At 40.1% G+C, this 17,611-nt stretch overlaps 1 protein-coding gene across 1 annotated transcript in view; it reads right to left on the reverse strand.

The window, feature by feature from the left end:
- SECISBP2L (SECIS binding protein 2 like) overlaps window positions 1-14,585 on the reverse strand; it is a 30,821-nt gene extending 16,236 nt beyond the window's left edge. Inside the window, 7 exon segments of the mRNA XM_055809934.1 lie at window positions 2-42; window positions 816-840; window positions 933-1,162; window positions 1,594-1,729; window positions 2,238-2,562; window positions 3,936-4,114; window positions 14,380-14,585. Of these exon segments, the coding sequence (XP_055665909.1) occupies window positions 2-42; window positions 816-840; window positions 933-1,162; window positions 1,594-1,729; window positions 2,238-2,562; window positions 3,936-4,114; window positions 14,380-14,397 (954 nt within the window). The 5' untranslated portion in view covers window positions 14,398-14,585.
- Window positions 14,586-17,611: the final 3,026 nt, after the last annotated feature.

Genomic DNA, 17,611 nt, shown 5'->3' on the forward strand with positions numbered 1-17,611 from the left:
TTTGCGTTGCCTGGGAATTTACATTAGTCCAACCTATACCAGCTGAAAGAGAAATGCCATCTATGAAAAAATGGATTAGTATGACAGAACACATCATAACACCACACATGCCAGCAGAACCAGGAACACAATTTTGATACAAATAAACTTCTCTGAGAAAATCCAGCTCTCCTCTGACAACGTTTACTTCTATAGCTATTTCTAGACATTAACAGAATTGCCTTTATGGAAAAGTCAGATGACAGACATTCAGACTGCCAACAAGTGATCATCAGGAAGCAGTCAGATAAAGGAAATCTCAGTTTCACACCCATATCCATTTTGGTTCAGTCACAAGTAATAGCCACTAACACTACCCCACACTACCTGACTAATCAAAATATTTATTCACATTGCAGTACTTTAAAGCTTCTAAAAAAGTATCAGTACTTCTCAAACAGAGGATGAGAACTCTCTTGCTCTACTACTACCCATCTAAGAACTGCAGTCCAACAGGTTAACGAAGCTTGAGGATCAAAAGAGAAACGCAGCTTTGTCTGAATGCTTCCATTGGAGTCTTTTTTAATCCTTTAAAGAAAGGCAGCTCTTGATAAATCATTAGCAATAGCTACTTCTACTTGTTCATTCAACAAGTAATGGGCGTTTTGGTGGGGGTGGTAGGAATCACAGTAAAAATGTATCTTCAGAAGTATCTGATCAGTTAGAGTAGCATGCTGAAAGTAGATCAAGAGATGGTTCCCAGAAAAAGGTAAAAGTAACAATATGAAGTGACCCAGCCAAATTGTGAACAGCTCACCAGCTAAGACAGTGCTTACTTGTATTTATCGATGGGTCTACAACCTGAAAAGGAAAGAAAAAGGATTTTTTTTTAGTAATTTTTATTAGCCTTTAGGAACTATATATAGTTAAGTGACTCAGTTACATTTACATACATTCATTGCACAAGAATCTGTATTTCTTGAAGTCATGGCTGCAGCCTGGTTATTGCCATGCTTAGGACTACAATAGCCGCTGTCACTGTCAATGTCTGCTTCACTTGCACCTTGTTCACTAGAAGACTCTGCAGCAGGGTGAGAAGTTCTTCTGCGCCTGCCTTTTGATTTCCAAAGCATTGTAGAGGCGCTTTCAGAAAGTGATTTATTAGCTATATCTGAGGGAAAGTCTACAAGAAAAAAAGATAAAAATAATTACTTGTGCAGGAATCATTAAGACATGAGAAAACCACACATCATAAAAACAAACGGAAAAAGCCAAAGTCTTCGCAGGTGACAATTTCCTTTTAATAAAATTTAAAACGGCATTGAATTTGAACAAGTTATGTCTAGGTCCGACTATTAATAAACTCCTTCAAGAAGAGTCTGTTTTTGACAGTGGCAAAATCTCTGCAGGAATACGATATTGTTGCAACATTATAATATGACATTCTGAGTGGGTCTCTGCAGCCATCGGCAGCTTTTCTTCATTATCCTTCTTATCAGCAAAGATTTCTCTTAAAAGCCACATCTAAACTAGGTCCACCTTCTTTTAGGAAAGATGGCAACTGACACATAGTTCATGTTAATTCATATGCCCAGAAGATGGGAAATAGATTACCTGTTTGCTGTGATGCATCAACCAACAAAACAATCTTTGATCTGTTCTCAGGACCTGATGAACTAGTCTCCTTTTGAGTGGCGACATTTTTCACTGGAGGACGTTTATTTTTTATGTGCATCTGTAACTGCTGTTGCTGTTTTAAAATATTAGCCACACACACACAAAAGTCATATGATTTTACTTCATAGTTGTAATCAAACAAAGCAATTGAAAGTTCTAGTGCTCTCTACAGAAGCCACACGTTTAAAGACAAGAGATTAAGAGAAATATTCATTAAAATACTTGATTTATTAACCTCTTCGCAGTATTTTCTGCATGAACTGTTTGTTATGATGTCGAAGTATCAAAAAAAGATAGAAAAAAGCAAGTATACCCATACTCTAAGGATCTAATTTTAAGCTCAAATCAAAGTAGCAGAGAGGCAGTGGAAGGGAGTTTCCCATGTAACACTTGCAGGTTTTATAAACTCACCAAGTATCTCTGCAAGACAGAGTTTTGCTGCTCTCTCATTAACACCTTTTCTGCCCACCTTTCCACTGACACTACTGACATACCTGTTCTTGCTCAAATGAGATGCATGCTTCCTGCACAAAGATATTTTTCTATACAGTCCTACCTACCCTATTAAGAAGCAAACTTACTTTTTGTATGACAGGTCCCCTGTTACTGCTTCTGCTCCGCTGACTGGATAATGGAAAAACCTGGCCCGATGGGTTGGGACGCTCAGTGCATTCTGTAGTAACTGTATTTACAGCACTTGCTGTTTGGAAGGGTGCAGAATAGGGGGCAGGGAAAGGATGATAGAAACCCATGACCTGAGCACACGGTGCTGGCATCAGCTGATAATACGCATATTCTGTAGAAACAGGTGGTTGTGCAGATATTATAGGATAAGCAAGGTATGGTCCTGCAGGATTTGGGTTGGGTTGCTGCCATCTGATGTCATTGTTATATAACGGAAACTGTCTGTAAAAATCAAAGAGAAAGAAAACTTTTCAGTAAGTTTTTCCCCTCCCAAGGTAATTCAGGCTTCTAACACCCCCTCAAAAAAACAACCAACAACCACAACTCATTAGTTTCATGAGCTCCTAGCTTTTAATAACTGAACTTAAATTTGTCTGGACTTTCTTAGAGATGCCAATTAAATTATTCACAAGCTCATATCACATTCAAGTGCAAAATAAGTATCTTAGTTGATCTTTATTTGTATAAACTTACTGAATTTTAATATTAAACTTAGAAATAAAGCGCAAGATTTCCTTTGAAAGGTATTTTGGACCCACAACAATTTCATTGTTTTTTAAAAACACATACAACCCAAGTAGATACCTAAGCTTACACAAGGTATGATAGCAGACTCATGGAACAGTGACATTCATTAGCTAACTCAGGGCCAGGTACTTGAGTCCACTGAGTTGCCAACTCACCCTTGCTCAAAATTTCTGTGAAAATGCAGGCCTTAAGAAGCACAGGTGAAAACAGGCATTTAAAAAACTTACACTGAAACCAAGCATGGAGACTTCCTCCTGTGTTTATTTATAAAATAACGCACTACAAGGTGACCCCCTTGGAAACTATGAATCCAATTCTCTTCAAACCCCCAAGAGACCAGGAAACCATCTACATGGAAAATGCAGATGCCTGAGTATTACAGAATAAGAACAGGAAAAGGAAAGATGCAGGATAATTTTACAGACCTGTAGCAGGCAGTTGCTGAAGGATTATTTTTGTTCTTACCTATTTAAGTGAAGGAGCACTGAAGCGCTGTACTAAACAAAAACTCAGTACGTTTTTCAAAACCAAACAGCGATTATTATTTATGCCTTCAATACAAAATAATCAACACTGAAGCTGTGCATTCGGTGAACAATGCATTTGGGCTAGAATAAAGAGTTCCTAAAGTCCATGTATTACAACCAGTTACGTAAAGAGAACTGGATACAGCTACACCCAATACAAGTGTCAGCTGCATACTGTTCTGCCATGGCAAGATCCAAGGTGAACACCTGGAACCTTGCTTCAGCATCAGAGATTCAGACACAGACCTCTTGACTGCTCTGGAAGATGCAAGAGCACAGCAGGTGACTGAGGGATTTGTACCAGATCTCTGTAGCCAGTGAAAGAAAAGCAGCAAAGAATATGAATAGAGAAAAGTAGAGGAAAAGAAGGAAGGAAATAAAAAACGATTGGGGACAGAAAAACTTCATCCTCACCCACGAAGGTTGTAAGATCAAATATGGTGAACAAAATGAATATACAGCCAACAGTCACTGACTACCAAAAGTTTAAACCCATTTTGAAATAGATCATCTTCTATGAAGACCGCAACCAATTATTACCTATTGGATTGGTTTTCCTGTACAAATGGATAGCAAGTGATCAGGTAGCTAGGGATAGAAGCTGGTTCCATGCCATTAATTCCTCCACTGTCGTTAGGAAGCGCCATTGGGATCATTAAAGTTTCCGGACCCTTCTTCTGAGGAATAAATGGTTCTACTTCAGCTGACAACTTGACATTCTTAAGGAAAAGAAAAGGAAAAATGTCTTCATTAAATATGATCATAAATTGTTTGGGAAAACTTAGATTCATAAAGTTGTATGGTAATTACCACAAATAGCAGGCAAACTGATGACAAATGTACGAGACTTCTACAGTAAACCAAAAGAGGTAGAAAACAGTTGGCAAGTGCTTATTATTACATCCTTCCAATCAATACAGGGTGTAATACAGATCATCAGCATTTAGCACTTGTATTAACCTTTACATTTTCAAAGTGCAATACAAGCACTAATTAATTTTAAAAGGACTGAAGTTCAGATCTTGCAGAGGATATACTAGTCTGAACACAGAAAGAAATCAAATTAGCACTGTAGGTGGAGCACAGTTGTGTAGGCTTTCAGAAGAGAAACCAACATATGGAAAATGCAGAAATGCCTGGCCTGCTCTACAAAATTGACCATGTTCCTAGGCAATTATAAAAAAAGATCTTCCAGCTATAAAACTATAGGTTTACTACCGAAATAGATGGTATATCAGAGAACCCCACACACATTCCATTTGCACAACTTTAACATATTTTAAAGTTTTAAGACTATGGTTAAATTTTGCCATGAAGGCGACATTAAAGACTGCTTAGAAATAACTTTTAAACCGTGCTTTCAGAGAAAAGTATTGCCTCCAATCCTGAAGGTATCCTCAACACCTTTATAAGGTGTTTTTACCCATACTTTTGGTCTTGTATGGAATAACTGGATCTTAAAACAATGGAAAATGCTTTATTCAATAAGACAACTGCACATCCGAAGTACCCTTAAATTCTATACTCCACTAGAAGTTACATTCAGCCAAAAAGCGTCTTTTTTTGTACAAAGATTTCAGCTTAATTATACTTGTCTCACACTAGTATCTCACAGAATACCAGTTTCTAAGAAGATTCTCTCTAATGCAGGCAAGGACTCCAGAAACTTTTCCTTCCATTGTCTGAGAAAGAATTCCAAGGGCAACACACTTGAGTACATGCTCTTATTTTACAAATAGAAGAGCATAAAGGTTTCATGTGCTGAGGACAGGCTTATATCCTTGCCACTACCTGCAGAACAACCACATGAGCAGGAACATTTAAACAATGGGAGCTCTGAAAATATGATGGCAAGTAGTCCTGCATCTACCACACACTTCTTAGCCCACGTCCTCACTCTGCGTCAAACCCACACTCCATCCAGAGACAGCCTTACTGTCCAATACCTGAATCTATATTTTTAGAAGTCCCCAGCATTTTTTTTTTTTATTAAGATCCCGTATTTGTTTAACAGCATGGGGGCAGAGGAGATGGGAGGGGCCAGTCCAAAGATGTTTTGAAAGATACTGTTGTCCCAGCCGGTAAGAAATGCTACTTTTACATTAAGGTACCTACTCGTGAAGTATCAGACTGAACTAGAAAAAGGAGGTCAAGCCCCACTCATGCAGAGCATTGGATCTTTGTTTAGTTAGTCCAACACACTTACATACAGAAAATCTAATTACTGAGCAAAAGGTAGAATCATCATCAAGGAAATTACCAAGACCATGAGTTACACTGTAATTCACCAAACAAGTTGAAAACCAGCTAGTATTTAAGCACTTTGCCATCAGGTACTTTTGGAAGGAAGACAGGAAAAAAAACCACATAGTTGAGACTGTAAAAGCTCCCTAACTTTCATTTAACTATAATAGTCACTATTACATCATCATAACTACCAGTGACTGACGCATTATATTTTTATAATATAGAAGTATTTTCAGTACGTATTATTTATGATTGTAATACTAGAATTCCCTGCCAATTTCAGAAATTAAACCAAAAGTTTTGTTCAACCCATTCTTTACAACTCCAAATACAACATTCAAACTAAGTTATTGTGAAGACAGTCATTCTTTAACAGGCATTTGGATGACTTGAACAAGTGGAATTAAACTTCTCCTACAAAAAGTGTTAGTACAAAGTATCTGCTGCTTTTTTTTTTACCCATTATCAGATTTGCTAATTCATACTTTGAAGTTTTATGCAGTATTAGCTGCAGCATTAGCTCAATTTTCACCATTAGCCATTTCCTGTAAACATCAGTTCTCCAACTAATTTCTACTTAAACATGACTCACTTTTCCCAAATACCATGCACATCACTGAAAAACTTTATAAACACAGAAGGAAGCTTTCTAAGTGAAACACTGTTTAGGATAGCAGATCCTTATTTGCAGGATGTCTGCAAGTATTAACTTTGAGATCAAAGTTACATCCTTAACAACTTTGATGGTAGAACATTCTGCAAGCCACAGTGACCAAAGCCAGAGCTTGTTTATAATTGAACAGAACATTAAAAAAAGTTACACAAAATGGGCGAAAAAAGGCAAAAATTGTGGAGTATAGAGTCCACAATTATTTTTACCCATTTCTTGAGAAGCTTCTCTGTCCTTGGACTTGTCAAAGTGTGCTGAGAAAGAGGAAATACCCATTCCAACAAAATGAGTCTATGCTTTTATATGCTTTTTTAGTAAGAACATTAGTCATTTACAGGTAACACTAGTGTAAGGGACCTGAGGTTTAAGCAGCAATCAAGAAAGGAAAACAAAAACATTAAAAAAATTAAAAGACAAAAGTGGAAGGGGGGGAAGTACGTCTCAGCAAGTTACAAGATTCCTTAATAACCACTTTTTTGACAAGAATACAGTGTATATTCTGAAAATGCTTATGGCTATAAGCACCAATATAGAAGCACCGCTGCCTGCTGTGCAGCAAGGTTTACATTACAGTAAAACAACTACCTCTATATAGGCAAACGTTCCTTCCGTCTACATTGACTCTTTCAACTCCTGAAGTCACCTTCAGAGCAAAAGCTGTGGTGCAGCTGCAGCAGCACCGACCTTGTCCAATGCAAATCAAACACCCTGTTCTACCCAGAGCTTCCTCCCTGACCTCTGGCACATCCCTCAGCTGCCGGGTGACTCACCTACCCCACTGCAAAACTCGAAGGCATTTTCCCCAACACCAGCACCGTGAGGATAAACACTTTGCATTTAAAAAAAATAAAAAAAATTGTCAAGTGCTTACATACAGCGAACTCATAATGAGTAACAGAAATACCGACGCCGATACCCCTCCCTGGAAACTAAGAGGGGGGTTTTCATGCTATTTCAAGAGTGCCAGACAAAAATATTTGTTTAAGAATAGATTCAGTTGTGGGCTGGCCTACAAAACTAGATGGCATAAATGTTCAAGGAACACACTAAGGCTGTCTCATCCACAGAATATTCAACGGTAAAACTAGGACAAGCGCTTTACAAACACCGTATTCTTAACGAAGCACTGAAAACTTTCCAACTATCATTCACCTCCCGACAACATGTCAAGTGAACTTTAGCCAAGGTACTAATTATAAACCACTCTAGTACCAGCACAGAAAATAGTCAAAACGTTTGTGATTCAGGTTGGGACAAGATTTCCCATTTCAAAGGGCTTTCCCTATATTACTTTGGGAGATCCCTGTGTAAATAAAAATCATTTCTTAATGGCAAGTTACTTGCAGAATGGTGTCATTAGAATGATTTGTGATATTGTATCATATCATCATTATAAGTAGAGAACAGCTTCCCATGAAGTATCAAAAAAAGGAGATAAAACCAATCAAAGCAGGAGCTGAATGACTGCCATCAGCAAGGGTGCCACACCAAAGCATCTCAAGTCAATTTCTGAAGGTAATCCCTACCCTCCTTCTCCATCAAGTATTTTGATGAAAATTTGATTTAAATCTTTCCAGTAAAAATCTTCCAGATTTTGGGGCTTTTAAAAACATTTATTACAAAAACCCACCACCACAACTTATTTGACAAGTTTAGAGAAGTTCCATTTGAATTATTCTGCTTGATTTCACCAGGTTCAAACAACTCCGAGAGGCCCAAACTAGGACAACTTTAATGTCTCCTTTCCTGTTGCCCAGTCTCTTATACAGATTATGATTAACTATTGCTAAAGTAGAACAACTGGCTGATATATTTAATTACCATTTTCTGTACAGCTCATAACTTATTTAGCTTACCTACAGCGGTAAAAGCAATACAGCATATCCTGTAATCATAAACACATACAGGTGTAATTTGAAAGTTAATTTCTTTTTTTCACCTCCAGAACTTTAATAGTATCTGTTAAAGGAATGAAAACTGCATTTTAGAAAGCTTTCTTGTGCAGTTTAATGTGTACCTACAGGTAGGTTTCATTCGCGAAGGTTTTGTTGTGGGGTTTTTAAACAATTTCAAGAAACTTGTTTCAGAAAAAAATAATAATTTAGGGAAAATCTCTGGGTTTTAATTTCGCATTTTGTTCTGTAGGCGCTATAGAGATAGATGTGGATATGTATATATATCTGCCAACTCAGCAGAACAGCAACTGAAAATGTAAACACCTTAATTCACATTTCAAAATCATTCTGCAAGCATAATACAAGCAATCCTCAGCACAACTGATACATCTCATTAGGTAACAAGGCCCTATTTCCACCTCAGGGTGGAAAACAGACAGACAGCTCAAGTGTATGACCAACAAAAAAATATTGCTTCCTTACAGTATTTTACCAGTCTGTCTAAAATACTTCAAAGTTCCTTTCTGCATAGGATGTGTCTTCAGATGAGGACAGTAAACATCACTAAACTTAAACAAAAAGGAGAAACTAGTGTACTAAGTCAGGTCAGACTGCTAACCAAACCAAAACATAAACAGAATTAACTCTCTAATGTGATTATCCAGTTCCAGTACATTTCACAGATGGCTAGTGGTTTCACTTGACATGCAAGTGAAACAAAACAATGTTAAATAATTTGCCCAAAATGATCTAAGCATATTTTTTAGGACTCTGGTTTTCTCCACTAGGAAGGAAGGCTGGTGGAGACAGACAACAAAGTAACTCCTGGCATTTTAGGTCTCCTGGCTCCCAATATGTTGTCAAAACAACAAAAATAATATTCCCTTGATATTGTAAGGTAAGCATTAGTGTAAGAAGAGAAAGCAAAAAAACCCCACACTAATTCAGTATTAAGGTGCTGCTGCTAATTTCTCATTACACTGGACAAGCAAAAAGTATCTCCAACTGACAGTTCCTATTCCTTTTAACAGGTTAACTCTGTGTCTTAAGCCAGATACAGAAATAATAATGCCAAATAGTTTGTTATTGTTGTTTGTTTTTTTTTTTCCCCCCCCAAATACCATGCTGACATGCTTAAGACTCAGGGGAAAATGCAACCAGTGACAATTGAAGTAAACTCCAGAATAAGAGATAAGAACCTTTTTTTAATAGTATTTTGTTTCAGAAGCAAATACTAAGTGCATAAAACAAAGTGCATGCAGATATTACGAATGCAATTTCTCCAAGATTTCATCCACAAAGTACAAATGGAGTGACAAGTGCAAGTGAACAGAACTAACATGACTGATCATGCCATTGGTTTATAATCACAAATAAGCAAAAATAATTAGACAAGAAAAATTTGTCAAACACTAAAGGATTTGGGGGAAGGTTTCTACCCTTTTCCTAATCCTTACAACAGAGGACTTGGGATACTAATTTACACTGTCATCACTGTCACAGTATTGAGGTTTATTCTAGCCTGCATCCACTAAAAAAAAAAAAAAAATCAACTGTTCGCCACTGCCATTGACATCAGTAAATGCAGGGTCAGATCCCAATAGTTAACAAAGTAGTATGTGTTTTTGATCAGGCAATATAAAGGCAAGTATTGCATATAACAAAACCAAATATAAAATTATTTTTGAGTATAGCTTTTTCATGTTAGCTCAACCTTTCAGACCACAGGGCTAAAAAAAGATTTATTGAAATTGACCTTTGATAACCAAAATTGATTCTAAGTATAAATTTCAAGTCATGCTGAAACATCAGATTTTCAATCAGTTGCTCATTAATGGAAGCACACCCCTTCAAAAGAAACCCAAGATTTATACAGAAGTCTCTTTTGTAGTTATCCCGAGTTTCAATTTACAAAATGTTTTGCAGTAGCTCATTACATATTTCAGTCCAACAATTACATCTCTTTCAAGACAGCATATATAGTGAAGCGATCCTTTGTTTCCTATATAAAAGCTACTGTAGTCATCAACAGCTGCAAAGACAGAAGATGACACAAGCAGGAACAGACTGGTAAACTTTGTCCTATAGTTATAGCACTGTATGTTTAATCTTAGAGAAGTTTTTGATCATTGTAGCTTAATGTCATTCAGCATTTTCCATTAAATAGGATCTCTGTCATGCTCTCTTAGAAGAGCTTGGATAGCAATCTTACCATTTACAGGGTGAGAAAATAGACACAGATGCCACATTTCAGAGGACTATAATAAAATCAGCTGTTTTACTGTCTCGAAGTCTGGAAACAAGTCTCATCACAAATGTTAAGACAAAAACATAGCTCAATTTTTATTTTTAAACAAAACAATTCTGCTTCTGAATTTTGGATTTCAGAATTTAAAACTCATTTTAGTAGTAAGACAGGTCACTTTCCATCTATTTTAAGAGAAACTTTACAAATATGGAAGTCATTGTTTCTATAATTAGTTGCTTCTAAGTGGCAGATACTTCAGGAATGGTAAATATGCAGTCCAACTGGAAGCACCAGCAGCAGGCCATTGAACAAAGCACAAAATTTAATCCTCCCTATTTAGATTAAACACAGTAATTTCAATGCAACACTATGAAGTCAATCTTTCCCTTTTCCCTCAGCTCATAAAAAGGGAGCCATGCATATCTCTCTTCCCTTTCACAGAAGAAAGTACCATGTTCAACACATAACAAAACTAAGTATTAAAATTTTTTACTTATATGTAGAAAATGAGCAAGTGGCACAACATGACAAGTTGGTATGTTTAAACTCAAACCCAGAGTATGCTAGAAAAAAGGGGGGCAAACAAAATGTAATATTTACAGTTACAAAGCTTGCCCAAAGATAAAAAAAGCTACCAACAGGACCCTCTTCACTTATCTGGTTTACAGCATTGAACAGTACATACAAACTTCTAAACTCACACGATCAACGTGTAGTTGTAATACTTGAATGTCTTGTAACATATGTACTAAGTATTAATACAAACCATGCATGTAAATCAGCTTCCTCATCTCCACAAACTAGTCAATGACAAAAATTTGTGGCCAAAAAGTTAAGATCTTCATATATATCATATCAGTAACAATTAACTGGAGAATATATTCTATAACATGGTAATACATAACTCACAAAACAAATTCTTCCACATTTTCCAGGTTCAAGATAAAGTAACATGCAAAACATGCAGCACAGGAAAATGGACCTTTTCCAGTTTGCCTCAGTTGAAAATTCTGCCACAGGTAAGAAACACTGAAGAAAATTAGATAGGATAAAGAGCACAAAAGCACTGATCTAGACCTACTTCTATGGCAAGCACATTATCAAGCCAACTGTTGAATGGTCAGGAATTGTAGAGGGGAGCAGAACAGGCTGTCTTTAAGCAATACTAATACAAAACACAGGTCACTGATTTTGCAATTTCACCCGATTTCTCAACTGCACTAATGGAACCAAATGTCTTAATCATTGGGCAAGACAAGTGTACACCACTGAGAAACATCAAAGCACAGCAGTACCTTTGAGAGGTGTAGTTGTTTCTCTTTAGCTTTCTGCCACAATCAGCTTCAATAGAAAGAGTGCCAGAGGTCACGTGCCGAGTTTTCTCTCATAGGAAAATAACCCACACTTAACTGCCAAAAGCTTTTAACAGGAACAGTTTCGGCGCTGGTGTAGACAGAAGTGAACTTCCACACCCACTACAAAAGTCACAATGCGTCCTATCATAAAAATAACTGTAAACAGTTTTATTATGTTTTCTTCTATGTCAGCTTCCAAAAATATCACTAAGCATATTATAACAATTATACCGAAGTCATACCGTAATTACTGTAACAGAAACGTGTAGCGCATTCTACAAGTGACATCTTTTCACCATTTTTGTTGTTAAGGCGTCCAAATATTCACGCTGCATGACATCTTACACTAATTTACTATGCCAACACAACAAAACTCTTTCCAATAAATTCCCCATCAACAGTACTTATAAACTCCATTTACTCCTGAAATGCTATACTTCACCACAGTACAATATTCCTGCGCCCTCATATTCTAATTCCACAGTAGTTATTCCTACCAGCACATACAGTTACCATATTCTGGCTGAGAGAGTATTCCGGGGGAAAGGGGAGAAGAGGACAACTACTGTTATGAATGCTTTAATATTCATTTATCAGATGCCATGCCAATACAGGTGCAGAAAAGAGCCCAAATCAAAGACTTAACAACACACAGAACTGATGCAACCTTACCAAACACCTACACTGGTAGATTACATTCAATTCTTAAAGCACAAAAGGTTGAAACCCAAATCATTTAGGGATCTCCTAATCAAGATGCTACCGTATAATGAGAAGACAAAAGCAAGCAGATAGTTGAATCTTTTTAGAAACTCATCAGGTATTAATTGTCTGCCTAGAAGCCTTACTAGTGACTAAGGAACCGACAAGACCAGATACACTACAAACAGAATAAACAAGAAGATGGTTCCTGCTTCAAAGAGATCAACTGCACCTCCAAGTTGAAATACTGCACTTAGGATAACAACACAGACTGAGTTAACACTTTACACTGTCAATAACACAATGATCCTCCGTTTTCATGAGCTATTTCCAACAAATAAAAAGAGAATGGTTTGATAAGGGCATGTGTGTGAACCTCCAGTAACAAAGAGCTCAAACAACAAGGAATAAATATTTCACAAGTGTACTGCAGTACTAATTACAGATGAAGCCGGGGCTGGGGTGGGGGGGTGGATGGGGAAGGGGGACACACAGGGACAGGACCAAGCACACCAAAACCTAAGATTTTAAAGCAAAAAGCACAACAGATTTGACTAATTAAATTCTACGGAATAAGGTCAGGTTTTCTACATGAAAACAAATATGAAAGCAGGTTTCTAAAAAGTGAATTTAAAATCATTATCACACCAGAAAGGCTAGTAAGACAGACACAGTGGGAGCCGTAGTGTAACAAGGTACGCTGTTCACTAACTTCCTTAGACATACGGACTAAATGAAAAGCAACAGATCTTTACAGGTGCATCGTTTACTCAGTAGCTACTTTGCTACAGGAACTTGTGTTATTTTATTGATTAACCCCACTGTTAGAACCCCTGGAGACACCACTAGAACTACCAAAATTAAGAACTACCGGAAAAGCAGTAATCCACAAATTTTCACCACATTCCACTGAAACAGAGGCTTAAAAGTACGATCAAGTTGTTATGGTCGGTAATTTCAGATGTATCTTTTAGAACTGCCTCCTGATGATGAAACATTTCACTGTATATACGTAACAAATCATATGAACCCTTAAGTCCCAGCTTAAGCTACTTCATACCTATGGTTCAAAGGGTCTTAGGAATAATGCCAACTGATCACCTTGACAAAGCCATGCTAAACGTTGAAGAAAAAAACAGCAACTTGTAGCATTAGGGAGCTTAAGCCCAATCCTTGCTCACCGGGCGACCCAGCTGAGACCATGGGCTGCCTCCCAACACCGAAACCTTCAGCCTGACACTGGTATTTCAGTATTTCAGCAAGAGCAACACGTCTCATGTCGCAAAGTTCTCACGAAGCCTGTAACAGCCTGGAGACCAGGCAGGTTTAAATTAAGTACCACGAACCGCAATCACCCCCTAAGCTGCACACAAAGCCTGGAGGCGCAGGAGGGAGCAGGCCAGCCCGGCGCCTGACGCCCCTCAGCCGACACCCGGGAGCTGCTCACGGCCCCCAGCGGCTCCGAGAGCGGGCCCAGGCCCCGCCCGGCCTCCCGCCCAGCAGCGGGGACGGCGGCCGCGCTCCCCGCCCGGCAAGCGCCCGCCGGGCTCCCGCTTCCAGCCCCGAAAGCGCCCTGCCCGGAGCCCGCCAGGGCCCTCCCGCAGCGCGGAGGCACAGCAGCCCTCCCCCCCTCACGGCCAGCCCCGTCCCCCCAGCCCCGGGCGGCCTCGGCAGGCCGCGGGCCGCGCCCTGCCCCTCCTCGGCCGCCGCCTGACTGGACGGGCCTGACGGCCGCGGGTCTAACGGAGCCGCCCGCCGCCCCCCGCCCGCCGCTCGCCCCCCTCCCTCACCACGGCGCCGCGGCGGCACTACCCCCTCCCGCCGCAGCTGTTTACGGTCTCCCCTGCGCCGAGCCCGCCCCTCGCACCTTGTCGGCTTTGTCCATGGCTCCAGCTGGGCTGGGCGGCGGCTTTAATAAGGACGGCGGAGGGTCCGAGCCGCCTCCCCCATAGCGCTCGCTTCCCCCGCCGGGTTCCTGCACACACCCTGAGCGGCGCCGGCCCCGTTCGCAGCTATCACGGAAACCGAGCCCGGCTACGCCACGGCCGGGGGCGGGGAGAGGAGGGGGGGGCGGTGGCGGGGCGAGGGCGGCGGGGCGGGACCATCTGAGACGGAAGCCGGGCGGGCCCAAGCGGCGCCCAGCAGCGCACCTTCCCCCCCCCCCCCCCCCCCCCGCCGCCGCGGCCGTCCGCACACCCGCCGACAGGCCGGGCCGTGACTTCACCGTGAAAGGAACACCCAGAGCTGACGGGGGCGCGAGGCCGCGCTGCTGCCGTCGCCCGCGGCGCCTGAGGGCGGCAGGTGCACTGCGGGGCCCGCTCTCCTCAGAGGCGGCGCCGGGGGAGGCTGCGGCCGCCCGTGTCCTTGAAATTATCTGGAGCATCGAAGAGAGGGAAAAAAAATAGTCGCGATTTATTTAAAGGCTGAAACCTAAAAACGTCGCACAAGCGCCTTGAGCGCGGGGCCGGGCCGCGGCAACCGGAGCCCCGCGGGCCCCCGCCAGCAGGCCGCTGCGGCCGCGGGGGGGGGGGCGGGGCGCTCTCGGAGGTCTGCGCCACGGCCCGCGGCGCAAATTTATTTATTTTTTTAATTTAAAGGCAATAAATTGCCTTTATTTTGCTGCCCTGGTTTTAATGTGTGCTTAATTACCCTAATGCCATGAAGTCCATGAGCCAAGACTCACACCCGAGCCCGGGGAAGGTGTACGAGCCAGTGCCACACGACAGCGTATGTGCCCGTACATGTTTTCCATATGTAACATTCCTATATTCATTAGGCTAATATGTCTGCTGTATGGCCTTAATGGAAATCAAGCATGATTTATTTACAACTTGACTGATGTTTTATCAACGTTCCTAAATCATGGCAAGGGGAAAAAAAACCACCGAAGTAGAACCTGACTCAGTAGTTTTGCAAGAGATGTATGTAAATGATGTTCTGGAGCAGAATCCTGAGCACTCCAGGTAAAATAGATTTATAAAATGTATTAATACAAGAAACGGGTTTCTGCTTGATAGAGGTTTAGAGGTTCCTGTGAGGAATAAATGGCCGAGTTCAGGGAAAAAAGCGAGCCTATCTCAGAATTTGACAGAAACTGAAACTACTAAAAATGTCTCTGCAGAGCAATGCTGCTAAAGCTTCCTAGATTTAACCTTTATTTTTAAATTAGTTAATCTTTCCAGATTTGTGTTCATTGTGCTATGCCACAATTTGTTCTACTTTATAAAAAAAAAATATTTATTGGATTAATCCACATAATCCCTGTGTCTTTTCTTAAAGAGTTGCTCTTCACCACTAAATCTCCATGTGTAACATACAGCGTTCTGAAGATGGCTATTATACTGCACAGTAAGATCTGGTCTTGCAAACAGATGACACCAACAGAGAACTTGGGCAGACTTTCACTGCCTTCTGTGCCATTCCATCCACATCAGCAGGATCACCATCTAAGCATAACTTTTGCCTAGATGTCTGCAATATTACTTAGGTAGGTTCTGTGATGAGTTTTCATGGGGTTGCAGCCAACAAAATCATAGGTCCCATGGATCACATGGAAAAGGGAGAGGGTGAAGTTGTCATCCCAATTAAATTTAACAGTAGGATTTGTGTTACCTTCGGTAAGGACAGTGTTTTACTACAAATGAAGAGAATAGGAGGGCTGTTGCTGCAGCAACCTAATTGGTAACAGAAACCTCATCTTAACTGGAGAAGCTGTAGCAGTTGTACACTAGCATCCCAGCACGGTTCTTGACAAGATTAAATGGTCAGCAGAACTAACACAAGTGTTCCTAACCCTAGGATGCCATTTCAAGGTAGTAACACAGACTAATTTCAGGTTCTGATGTTATGTTCCCAGGGGCTTTTACACAATGATATTTGTTATTTCAACACAAGAAGTCATGAAAGTAAAACTGGGGATTAAGCTGGTTGTATCAAGAGCTTTCAGCTGATGCAATGGAACAACATTTCATCAGTCATTCATGAACTTAACGAGATGTAAATCTACAGATAAATAATTATGAAACATAAAATAAACCACCTAAATTTAATCTCCGTAAATCAAACAACAAATCTCTACTGAGTAAAATGTATTTTTATTCCCAATAGTTGAATGTGTTTTGCTTAATTGTGCAAAATAGGTTGACTTATTTAAAACCTAGTCACTTTTCATTTCCCAAGTAACGTGGGAGAACTTGCCTGACTGGACAGAAAACAGCGAAAAAACCCCCACTGAAACAACTAGAACAATTGTCATCTTGTATTGGCACACCAGCATTTTAGTGTGGAATGCAGCTTAATTTGTCCAAATTGGTGCTGACCATGGAACATATATTATGACATTTGCTTAAGATAGTTGCCGTATTTTAAAAAAATAATGACTCATTATGGCAAAGCTGTTCATTATGAAATCCTTCTTTTGTTCCCAAGATACATACCAACAGAAAGGTCACACTTGAAAGGGCTGTTATGCATACTCAAACAACAACAAGAACTTCTAAGATCTAAATTGGGCAGTGATTAAATAGACATTAGATCTACATAAATCTATACAATATACATAATACATAAAGTCATGCTGGGTGACCCAGTGGCCACTTGAGTGAAAAGAACCCATCTCCCATAAAATTTAACTCTGTGTTACCACCAAAAAGAAAAACATACCAAAGCATTGGAACCAGTAGTGTTAGATCTTCTGTCCACAGCTATCACAACTATGCCAGGCTACCTGGTTACATCATTGTCATCTCGACTGAGTGTTGTATAAGAGAACTCAAATGTGTCACAGTCCTTAAGGAAGCCATAAAACCAACCCTGTTTAATTTAAACACATTGGTAATTGCAGTAGCTGATTTTGAATATTCAGTCCAAAGGGTGCAGTTCCCAAATCTGGCAGTTTGTAAACAATTATTGCTACTTTTTTTATTGCAACATGGACTAAATAAGTGAATAGTTTGGAAGTAAAAATGATGCTTGAACCTAGCAGGTACTGGCTGCAGTTTTGCCAAGTTGTTGGGCTTACTGCTACATCTGCTGGATAGTGGAAATATCCTTCCTGAAAGCAGCGGAGGACACTCAACAAACGAAGAAGAAAATCTAGG

The sequence above is a fragment of the Falco peregrinus genome, chromosome 1 (assembly GCF_023634155.1).
Source record: "Falco peregrinus isolate bFalPer1 chromosome 1, bFalPer1.pri, whole genome shotgun sequence".
Lineage (NCBI taxonomy): Eukaryota > Metazoa > Chordata > Aves > Falconiformes > Falconidae > Falco > Falco peregrinus.